Source organism: Anomaloglossus baeobatrachus, chromosome 5 (genome assembly GCF_048569485.1).
Source record: "Anomaloglossus baeobatrachus isolate aAnoBae1 chromosome 5, aAnoBae1.hap1, whole genome shotgun sequence".
Lineage (NCBI taxonomy): Eukaryota > Metazoa > Chordata > Amphibia > Anura > Aromobatidae > Anomaloglossus > Anomaloglossus baeobatrachus.
The window spans coordinates 592,680,696-592,693,234 of record NC_134357.1 but is presented as its reverse complement, the minus strand read 5'-3'; the positions used below and the strand labels follow the sequence as shown (position 1 = coordinate 592,693,234).

The 12,539-nt window shown below is 47.0% G+C and overlaps 1 protein-coding gene across 1 annotated transcript in view; it reads left to right on the top strand.

Annotated features, from left to right (window-relative positions):
- Positions 1-7,111, top strand: part of GSG1L2 (GSG1 like 2) — an 82,283-nt gene extending 75,172 nt beyond the window's left edge. Inside the window, exons 3-5 of the mRNA XM_075348009.1 lie at positions 1,118-1,270; positions 2,612-2,723; positions 6,776-7,111. Coding sequence (XP_075204124.1) covers positions 1,118-1,270; positions 2,612-2,723; positions 6,776-7,067 — 557 coding nt within the window. The 3' untranslated portion in view covers positions 7,068-7,111. The remainder of the gene's footprint in view (positions 1-1,117; positions 1,271-2,611; positions 2,724-6,775) is intronic.
- The last annotated feature ends 5,428 nt before the right edge of the window (positions 7,112-12,539 follow it).

The window sequence follows — 12,539 nt, the reverse complement described above, 5'->3', positions numbered from 1 at the left end:
TATCTAAACACCCTAGATTGAGCTGACTGCCCTTCTTCTGCATCTAAACACCCCAGGTTGAGCCGAATGCCCTCCTCCTGCATCTAAACACCCCAGATTGAGCCGACTGCCCTCCTCCTGCATCTAAACACCCCAGATTGAGCCGACTGCCCTCCTCCTGCATCTAAACACCCCAGATTGAGCCGACTGCCCTTCTCCTGCATCTAAACACCCCAGGTTGAGCCGAATGCCCTCCTCCTGCATCTAAACACCCCAGATTGAGCCTACTGCCCTTCTCCTGCATCTAAACACCCCAGATTGAGCCGACTGCCCTCCTCCTGCATCTAAACACCCCAGATTGAGCCGACTGCCCTTCTCCTGAATCTAAACACCCCAGGTTGAGCCGAATGCCCTCCTCCTGCATCTAAACACCCCAGGTTGAGCCGAATGCCCTCCTCCTGCATCTAAACACCCCAGATTGAGCTGACTGCCCTCCTCCTGCATCTAAACACCCCAGATTGAGCCGACTACCCTCCTCCTGCATCTAAACACCCCAGATTGAGCCGACTGCCCTTCTCCTGCATCTAAACACCCCAGACTGAGCCGACTGCCCTCCTCCTATATCCAAATAACCGGCAAAGGCAAAGTGGCTTGTTAGTGCCACCCGTGTCCTCAAAGCACATGTCCCCCTCCTAGCTATGCCCTTGGCCACTGCCCAGAATCCCTTCTTTCACAGTCCTGGGCAGCTCTGGTTTCTCCGTCTATCTCGCCAGTAATTAGATCTATTCTGCTGATCGTTATTGACTAGAAATTCCCATAACTGAACCAGAAATAAAAGCCGGGAAACGAAAAAGTGCTGTGCAAACAAAATCCCGTAGGATCCAGTAGGACATTAGAATTACCATTTATATTGAGGAGTGGAGGAAAGATGAGATAATCTGCGAGATGGAACAAAAGCATTCCTCTTGGGGTTGTTTCTTGCTACATGTAATGATGATTAATGGCTTCTAGACCCTTGCGATGTCCGTACCTGGGGTCGGGGTTGTGACAACCTCTCAGACCTGCAGACCTGACAGGGACGGGTTGTCAGTGGTAATAGCCATCCATCCTATAATGATGCTTCCGTGTCTTGGTACAGGTGTCTTGTGGCTCTCCATCGTTGCGGAGGTCCTGTACATCACGTTGCTCCTCACAGGGGTCAGCCTCATGTCGGTGGAAGTTTGTTACTACACCTCTGTTATTGACGGCCTCAAGCTCAACGCCTTTGCCGCTATTTTTACTGTTTTATCAGGTGAGATGATCTTGGGTTCTTCACATTATGAGGTTTCTCCTTGGCTCCTGGATGTGAGAGGATGTGCAGTGAGATGTCGTCACCTCGGCCTCCTAGGTAGACCATGTCTAGTACAATATGTTCTTTCCTGAAGATTTGAGTGGATATTCAAGAGGGGAGTGAGTCTTCAAAAGGAGCAAAATATTTCCAAAAACAGCAGAAAGTTACCATGAAATATGAGGAACATGCAGAGGAACTGACTGATTTGTGTCCCTGGAGCTCCTTCCATGAGGTTTGGCTTTCTCCTTTGGAAAATGCAAGAGCTGTAGTCTACTCATTAAATAATGGCTGATGCTATACCTACATTGTCGAATTCACAAAACTACCAAATTATGGGATATGTGGTACACATAATTATGGAATAGCACCACCACAACTCTCCATGGTGGCTCTTCCAGTTGGCTGCTTTATCTTTCCTAAGAAAAGTCTTCTCGATCGGGTGACCACTGCTACACACCCTCTTTCGAGGGAGGTTGGATGCTGTTCCCTACACTCAGCCTGGTATTTTGGACTATCTTCTCATGGTTCGGAACTCATCCTCTTCTGACCTATTATGATAATCTTGGGTCTTCTTCTATTCATGTATTTTTGAGGATCAGTTCAGATGGTCAAAATTGGCAAGGAGCTTTTCAACTAAGAGATAAAACATTTCCTAAAATGGCAAAATATGAGGAGCCTGACTTATCTCCTGAGCTTGAGATCTTTAACCTTTTTTAGTGGGAAATTACACGTCTACCCACTGAAAAATGTCTGCCAGCTGTGTGGTCTACATCGTAAAATTTACACAGAGCAAGTTTTGAGATGCTGGATGTGATACGTAGTGTCCTGGGCAAAAGGTTTTTTAGGTGGCTTCACCACACAACTTGATCCTCTCACTGGTGATCCTCCTTAATGGATGCTTCATCCCTCCAAACAGAAGATTTCTGGATATAAACTTTTTCCATAGTCCCTCATGTTGACCAGGATGGTGATAGAGCCAAAATTGGTACTCTTTATACTCTCCTTTATTAACTAGAGCTTTGGGTTATCGTTACCACCACCTGAGGATGGTGTACTGTTGTCCTCTCCTATCGGGACCATCTCTGTACAGTTGCTGATCCCATCTTTTTCTGATCTCTGCAGATGTAATTACTTCTTGTATTTTCAAAGACCAGCCAATATGGTAAAGAAAACTGGACAACTTCGAAGAATTGTTATAGGACACCTACTACCCTCCAGTGGTGGTGATGATAAGGACACAAGTTGTCTTGGAAAATGTTGGATTCTTTGAGAGGTTAATAATAATATTGATCTATTTTCCAGGGTTACTCGGGATGGTCGCACACATGATGTACACAACAGTGTTCCAGATGACAGTCAATCTTGGTCCGGAGGATTGGAGGCCTCAGAACTGGGATTATGGCTGGTCCTACTGGTAAGGCACAATCAGTCAACTTTTTGAACAAATACACTGAAATGTCACGTCTAGTTTTTCAAAAATTAACCTTCTGACTCTACAATGACGTAGATAAGGTTCTGTGGGCACCTTCCCTGGTGGTTCCATTGGTGATAGGATATAGACCTTTCTGATCACCCAATTATAGTCCATAAGTCAAGGATATGAGTAGGCCGGAGCTTTTACCAACTGATTTTGCATCAAAGGACAGAACCTTTGAGGAGTCCATATCTGGCCTGATGTCATCTGGTCCTAAGTAGTCTCAGGTCAAAACTCAAGGATAAACCCACCGGTATTATCACGACTGGTAGCAAGTGAAGAACAAGATCACATGGACCTTGTCGCCCTCCGCCATCTTCCTCCATCTGCAATTAGGCAAGATACCATGTCCTGATATAATGAAATATCCGGCACTCGAAGATCAGAAGTTTCCGAATGCTTCTCCACCGGCACCAAGTTCTGGGCCGTTTTCATTACTCAGCACTTCCAAGTCTGGGAAGGATTTGCTTGAAGAAGTAAAATCTCATTACACATTTTATCGACATCTTTTTGAAGTGGTTTCAATGTTGAAATTAGAAATGTCTATTTACGGGGAAAAGATATAAAATCAGCAAAGAGTCTGCAGAAAGGAGACATTAACATCTACAGAGCGCTGCGAAACGCAGACTCATTACACCGTATACTACAGCACACAGAAAGTACCGGGACCTGACGTATATATCATTATATGCCCAGGTTATACCAGCATTCTCCATATCACTATATACAAGGTGTATAACTTATACCAGCTGTACATATATAATTATATACAGGAGATGCCCAGGTTATACCGGCTGTACATATATAATTATGTACAGGAGATGCCCAGGTTATACCGGCTGTACATATATAATTATATACAGGAGATGTCCAGGTTATCCCAGCTGTACATGTATAATTATATACAGGAGATGCCCAGGTTATACCAGCTGTACATATATAATTATATACAGGAGATGCCCAGGTTATACCAGCTGTACATATATAATTATATACAGGAGATGCCCAGGTTATACCGGCTGTACATGTATAATTATATACAGGAGATACCCAGGTTATACCGGCTGTACATATATAATTATGTACAGGAGATGCCCAGGTTATACCGGCTGTACATATATAATTATATACAGGAGATGTCCAGGTTATACCGGCTGTATATATATAATTATACACAGGAGATGCCCAGGTTATACCGCTGTACATATATAATTATATACAGGAGATACCCAGGTTATACCGGCTGTACATATATAATTATATACAGGACATGCCCAGGTTATACCGGCTGTACATATATAATTATATACAGGAGATGTCCAGGTTATACCGGCTGTACATATATAATTATATACAGGAGATGCCCAGGTTATACCAGCTGTACATATATAATTATATACAGGAGATGCCCGGGTTATACCAGCTGTACATATATAATTATATACAGGAGATACCCAGGTTATACCGGCTGTACATATATAATTATATACAGGAGATGCCCGGGTTATACCAGCTGTACATATATAATTATATACAGGAGATGTCCAGGTTATACCGGCTGTACATATATAATTATATACAGGAGATGCCCAGGTTATACCAGCTGTACATATATAATTATATACAGCAGATGCCCAGGCTATACCGGCTGTACATATATAATTATATACAGGAGATGTCCAGGTTATACCGGCTGTACATATATAATTATATACAGGAGATGCCCAGGTTATACCGGCTGTACATATATAATTATATACAGGAGATGTCCAGGTTATACCGGCTGTACATATATAATTATATACAGGAGATGCCGAGGTTATACCGGCTGTACATATATAATTATATACAGGAGATGTCCAGGTTATACCGGCTGTACATATATGATTATATACAGGAGATGTCCAGGTTATACCGGGTGTACATATATAATTATATACAGGAGATGCCCAGGTTATACCGGCTGTACATATATAATTATATACAGGAGATGTCCAGGTTATACCGGCTGTACATATATAATTATATACAGGAGATGCCCAGGTTATACCGGCTGTACATATATAATTATATACAGGAGATGTCCAGGTTATACCGGCTGTACATATATAATTATATACAGGAGATGCCCAGGTTATACCAGCTGTACATATATAATTATATACAGGAGATGCCCGGGTTATACCAGCTGTACATATATAATTATATACAGGAGATACCCAGGTTATACCGGCTGTACATATATAATTATATACAGGAGATGCCCGGGTTATACCAGCTGTACATATATAATTATATACAGGAGATGTCCAGGTTATACCGGCTGTACATATATAATTATATACAGGAGATGCCCAGGTTATACCAGCTGTACATATATAATTATATACAGCAGATGCCCAGGCTATACCGGCTGTACATATATAATTATATACAGGAGATGTCCAGGTTATACCGGCTGTACATATATAATTATATACAGGAGATGCCCAGGTTATACCGGCTGTACATATATAATTATATACAGGAGATGTCCAGGTTATACCGGCTGTACATATATAATTATATACAGGAGATGCCGAGGTTATACCGGCTGTACATATATAATTATATACAGGAGATGTCCAGGTTATACCGGCTGTACATATATGATTATATACAGGAGATGTCCAGGTTATACCGGGTGTACATATATAATTATATACAGGAGATGCCCAGGTTATACCGGCTGTACATATATAATTATATACAGGAGATGTCCAGGTTATACCGGCTGTACATATATAATTATATACAGGAGATGCCCAGGTTATACCGGCTGTACATATATAATTATATACAGGAGATGCCCAGGTTATACCGGCTGTACATATATAATTATATACAGGAGATGCCCAGGTTATACTGGCTGTACATATATAATTATATACAGGAGATACCCAGGTTATACCGGCTGTACATATATAATTATATACAGGAGATGCCCAGGTTATACCGGCTGTACATATATAATTATATACAGGCGATGTCCAGGTTATACCGGCTGTACATATATAATTATATACAGGAGATGCCCAGGTTATACCGGCTGTACATATATAATTATATACAGGAGATGCCCAGGTTATACCGGCTGTACATATATAATTATATACAGGAGATGCCCAGGTTATACCAGCTGTACATATATAATTATATACAGGAGATACCCAGGTTATACCGGCTGTACATATATAATTATATACAGGAGATGCCCAGGTTATACCGGCTGTACATATATAATTATATACAGGAGATGCCCAGGTTATACCGGCTGTACATATATAATTATATACAGGAGATGCCCAGGTTATACCAGCTGTACATATATAATTATATACAGGAGATGCCAGGTTATACCAGCTGTACATATATAATTATATACAGGAGATGCCAGGTTATACCGGCTGTACATATATAATTATATACAGGCGATGCCCAGGTTATACCAGCTGTACATATATAATTATATACAGGAGATGCCCAGGTTATACCAGCTGTACATATATAATTATATACAGGAGATGCCCAGGTTATACCGGCTGTACATATATAATTATATACAGGAGATGCCCAGGTTATACCAGCTGTACATATATAATTATATACAGGAGATGCCCAGGTTATACCGGCTGTACATATATAATTATATACAGGAGATGCCCAGGTTATACCAGTTGTACATATATAATTATATACAGGAGATGCCCAGGTTATACCAGCTGTACATATATAATTATATACAGGAGATGTCCAGGTTATACCGGCTGTACATATATAATTATATACAGGAGATGTCCAGGTTATACCGGCTGTACGTATATAATTATATACAGGAGATGCCCGGGTTATACCGGCTGTACGTATATGCTTTATATGACTATATACCGGATGCTTATGTTATACCAGCTGTACAGATATACTTTTATTAATGGCTGTTCTCTCTCCGGCAGTTTGGCGTGGGGCTCGTTCACATGTTGCATGGCGGCATCGGTTACGACCATTAACCGATACACAAAGACCATATTAGAGTTCAAGCAGAGGAGACGGAACCTGGAGAGAAGTTTACAGAACACGCAGAAGACCCAGGAAGACGAGGGCTCCCGGCCGGTGTGGGACATATATATACACACCCTGCAGGGTCACAGAGAGGGCTTCCTGGATTTATCAGTACCGGCGCAGGATCCCTCAAACTATGGAAACCTAAATCACTTCCCCTACACGCAGTGTGACGAGTACTGCTAGCTTTTACTAGAATTTTTTAATAAAACCTTTGAATAGGCTCCTCAGGTGGTGTGGGACGTGGTCACCACATTGTACAAGTGATGTCAATGGTTACGGCGTCAACCTCTGTCTCCTCACATTCTGTTGTCCTGCAGTTGACTCTTCCCTGCTCCTTACACCCACGTGGCCATCGAGGTGGTGAAATGTCCCTCACTGGTTTTCTGAATTTACTGACATCTTACGATGGCCCCACCATGTGGGGATTGGGGCATGGTAGCAATAATGGTCATGGTTTGCGCTAATAGACAACTATTGTATGGATTTGGGCAACTCCTTGTCTTCCTGATGATCCGTGACTAGCAATCCCCCAAGAATTTTAAACCTTTTTGGAGAAACAGACTCCTGATAATAAAGTTGGAAATTTGGGTACTTAAGAACTTACAAGAACCTCTAGTAATCGGGAAATCGGGTACCACCATCCCACATCATAGCTCTTCAGATGTAGAAGTAGTGGTAAAAGCGTTCCATCCGATACCTCAGCTATGACCTAGGGTACCACCATCTGACACAAGCCATCAAAGCTCCTTAGCTATACAGGGTGTGGAAAACACGTTCATCCGGTACCACAGCTATTACCTAGTGTACCACCATCCCACACAAGCCATCAAAGCTCCTCAGATGTAGAGGTAGTGATAAAAGCATTTATCCGCTACCACAGCTATGACCTAGGGTACCATCATCCCACACAAGCCATCATACCTTCTCAGATGTAAAGGTAGTGGTAAAAGCATTCATCCAGTACCGCAGCTATGACCTAAGTTATCACCATCCTACACAAGTTATCATCGCTCCTCAGATGTAGTGGTAAAAGAGTTCCATCCAGTACAATAGCTATGACCTAGTGTATCTCCATCCCACATCATAGCTTCTCAGATCTAGAGGTAGTGGTGAAAGCACTAAGCTATGACCTAGTGTTCCACTATCCCACACAAGCCATCGTAGGGACAAGGTAAAAGAGTTTAGTAGCTTATCCATGGTTTTGTGGATTCTCAGGGTCGTAGACTTTGTTGTATTCATTCCAAGTAGAACTGTCCCGTTGTTTTGGCCGATTACCCTCCAGATATTGATGGAACCAGATGAATCTTGCGGGTGTAAACACATAACTGATTCAATCAATGATCAATTGATTGACTTTGATCCAAAACCATGTACTCCTTCTGCTCAGAGAAGCCAGAAAGTTTCTTTTGTGTTCTCGAGAAGATTGAGGAGTTGTCAAGAGGAGGTGAAAAGTGGGCGATGAGGTCTCCTGTAAGTCCAGGTAGAAGGAGCTGTGCCGCCCCAGCAGCAGATCAAACCGCTCGGATCCGGGGGTAGTGATCGTTCGTGGCTCGAGGGTCTCCGGACCCGGGGGCTTAGGGGCCACACTCAAATGGAAAAGGAGTATTTACAGGGTATTTGGTAAGTTGGTGATGCCACCCGTGGTGTATGGTAATTGGGAGTACCGCCGCTACCGTTGGGAGTACCCGGGGTGATAGAGTGGGGCAGCTAGATGACGTTGCCCTCCACGGGTAAGGGTAGGCCCCTGGACTCTGGTGGGAGATGCGGGGACGCAGTGCAGGGGTCAGTCAGGTACTCAGCAATGAAGCAGACGCTGGCAACAGGGTAAATAAAGTCTCTGAACGCCGTTGCCTCTCGAGGGGAGCTCGTCCGGGTCCCGTCCCCTACAGTACTGCCAGTGGTCCGTAACCTGCCTCCTGGCACTAAGTTTTAGATTGTCCGTTGTGGCCCGGTAGCTTGGAGCTGTCCGGGCCCCGCTCCCCACTGTGGCTAAGTGGAGGAGCCTGCTCTCAGGAGCTCACGCTTGGGATTTCAGTGGCCTGCTTGCGAGGAAAGCCCTATCCCCCTCGTTGCGCTAGTGCCCCCGATCTCTGAGCTGGTGGGAACAGTCCATAAAGGCCCTGTCCTCCGCAGGTTAATTGCCGGGTCGCCTGAAGCTTCTCTCCGACCTAGGGTCCGTGTAACTCGTCGTGCCTTTGGTCTCGGACCGGTGATAGGACCAGGCTGCTAACCGTCCTCCTTGACGAGTCCCAGGCACCTAGCCTCAATCCCCTGCAACTGGGAATCCGACTCCTCTACGTCCAGGCCACCATCTGCGACCTAGTTTTCCTCTCCCCTGGGAGCTACAACTCACAGCTTCTTCAGAGCTCCTCACAGCTCGAGGGCTACCACTGAACTGACTTGACACCTCCCACTTCCCTGTCTAACCCCTACGTGGGCGGCCCTATTTCTGCTTAAGCAGCTCACTGGTGTGTGTCGTGGGCGGCGGGGTGCTGCGCTCGCTAACGCTCGGGTCCGGCGCTGCTGCTGCTGCTCGGTGGCTCGAGCGGTGGGCCGGATCCGGGGACTCGAGCGGCGCTCCTCGCCCGTGAGTGAAAAGGGGGTTGGTTTGTTTTGGGGATTTAGTCCATGACGCCACCCACGGGTTGTGGTGAAGATGGGCACCACCGCTGCTGGTGACGGGGATCCAGGGAGCGATGTTAGGGAGCAGCTGGGATGCTGTTTTCCCTCTCCGTGGGTAGGGGGTGGTGGTCGGGGAGGCAGGGTCGGTGAGGTGCAGGGTTGTAGGGACAGCGCGGCGCGGTGCCGGATGGCACGGGTGTACTCACTCAGCAAAAGAGGCACAAAATCTCCGGTAAACCAAACGGCTGGATAGACGGGTCCCGCAGCCGGCTGCAGTGTCTCTCCCCGGACAGGTGATGGCGGCTGTCTTTCCCTGCACCTTTGTGTACTATCTTGACTACAATGGGTCCCCAACGGTAGTCCGTTCCCCGGTGTATAGATGCCGGAGGAGCCCGTTTTGCCCGCAGGCGCTGGCCCTTGGGTCTCTAGCCGTTGGCTGTATACCCTCACGGTGCGGACGGTTGCCTTCTAACGGGTCTTTGGCTGTTAGGAAACCCCTGGGGTTCCTGTCACACTCGGATTTGACTGTTGACGGCGGCTCCAAGCCTAGACGGGGTCCGATGGCCCTGCCTGTGTGTGCTAGCTTCACTTCGCTCCCCGGTCGGTACCGGCGGGCCACCGCCCGACCCCGGTCCTACGGTTCCGCGTTGATCCACCACTCTTGTAGACGGCCACCACCGTCTGCCAACCTTGCTGTCAGTGTCTGGACCACAAACCCAGACACTCTCCACTTTACTCCTCTCACTTCAACCTCCTGAACTCAACTCCTCCAAACTCTAACTGACTCCTTTTCCCGCCTCCAGGCCTGTGAACTCCTCGGTGGGTGGGGCCAACCACCTGGCTCCGCCCCACCTGGTGTGGACATCAGACCCTGGAGGGAAGCAACAAGGGTTTTGTGTCTGGCTAATGTAACTGTCTGGGGGTGGTGGGGGTGTGTGTGTGTTACCTGTGACGACCTGGCTAGTCCAGGGCGCCACATGTGCCTGACAGGTGTGGTGCAAAGTGTATCCAGGATTTGTGAATGCTGATGGAGGCAGTACTGTAGGATAGAGACCCATAACCATGGGGGGTTGAATACTGTACGGGGAGGGCAGTTTATGCAGTACCCTGTGATGACCTGAATAGTCCAGGGGCGTCATATTCCCCCTTGGATAAACGTAGCTCATCCCCGAGCTACAGGACATCCAGAGGTTTTTTTTTTTTTTTTTTTTAACTGCAAGGGTAAAAAGGAAGAACATTTTTATTAACATTTTCGGTTTTCATCCCACATAAGGGAGTCACATTTGCTTAAACGTTTTGTCAAACTCCTGGAGTTTATCTCTTATAAAATTTTGGAACGCTATCGGTTGTATTGGCAGCGGGGGCTCAACCTGCTCCGTTGCAGCCCCTTCCTACGACAGTCCAGTTCCAACGTCCCGGATCCCATTAACCCGCCACCCAAACAAACCTGACCCGCTACATTCCTACTTGGGGTCCGTGACAGGGTTAAAGTCCTGGATTTTAAAAGATGACTCTGGTAGGCACAGGAGGTGCAACTTATTCACAATGAGCAGAAGTCCGTGCTGGCCGCAACCATGGTCCATTTTTACCACTAAAATATATATAGAAAGGAAACGGAGTCCATGCACCAGGTGCAAACATCATATAAACTTTCTCAGGTAAAGTACTCAGTTGATTAAACCCGGTAATCTTCATTTTGCATACTATAACATCACTTATCACTTTTCAAGAATATAACAAACTAAGAAAAATAACAAAAGAAAACACAGATTTCTAACATTTTTAACTCTAGATAGCCTGGTACCGCTACCATCAATGCTTGTAATCTACAGCGGAGGCCGGCATGACCTGCTCAGCGATCATAACAAGCCTTTTCACATCCAAGGCATACTAGCCCCGCTCTCCACAATGCCGGGTGTATGAAACCACCTCTCCTGGCTCCAGGTTACGGCCCGGATGACCCCTCGGGTGATGTTCCTCTACATCTCTCCGGGAGACAAACACCCCTGACGTGAGGCCTGCTTCCCGAACAAACCCCCATCCTCGGCCAGGGTCAAACCGCTCCACAAGGCCTTGGTACCGTGGTCCTCTGACTCGGGAGGCGGCACTTCTCCTTCTCTCTCTCGGTACGGGCAGCAACCTCCCGTCGACGCTGATCTCGTGTCGTCATCTCCAGGTGTAGATTATGTTGTTGTTGTTCCCAGTAGGGGACGTCAGCGTCCGGCCTCACCTCCCTTACTGGCATGGGTCGTAGGTATACTTCTGCGGGGCCCAGCAGCCACTGGGACGTCGCGCGGTGGTGAAGCCGGCATCTCCACAGGCTCCGCCCTGGCAAGTAAAAGAACTGACTGCTCCTCAGCCGGGGGTGCAGAGTCCGAGTACTCCGTATCAAGGTACGGGCCTGGTGATGCGGCCAAGTCTGGTCGGGCCGGTGTTGGGGTAACCGCTGTCATGGCCTGGTCGGGTGGTTGGGTCTGAGACTCTGCAACTTGCTCTCTACAGATGGGCACTGGAGATTCCGCTGCCAGTACAAGAGTAGGCAGTTCGGCGTCCGACGAGGGCGACGGTGGCAGAGCGCTTGTTCCCGTCCGGGGGCAGACCGGAACCCGCAGCCATATAGGCCGGCTCAATCAGTCTCTTGCTCGAAACAGGTCGCGGTCCCAGGAGCAACGTGCTCCGGTGACCCGTCTCGCGCAGCCGCCATCTTGCCTCTGCGGTACCCAGGAACGTTATGGTAGAGTCCTGGCGTCCCTGCTTCACTTCCGCTGCTACATGCCGTGATGCCCCCTCGGTTTTCACCAGCCACTAACTGTCGCGTTGGGGCCCTCTGGGAACTTCTGGTTCAATGCAAACTCTCAGGACGTAGGGCAGGGCTTCAGCTTTGCGCGCTTTTGGTCTGGAAGATGGCGTTTTGGCGCCAAAGATGGCGGAAAATGGCGGGAACGGGACTTTTGACACGCAGTCTCGCTTTTCAAGGCGCACGTCACCCAGGTTAGTGGGCCCAGTTCGTATCCTGCTCGTGACGCCAGAAAT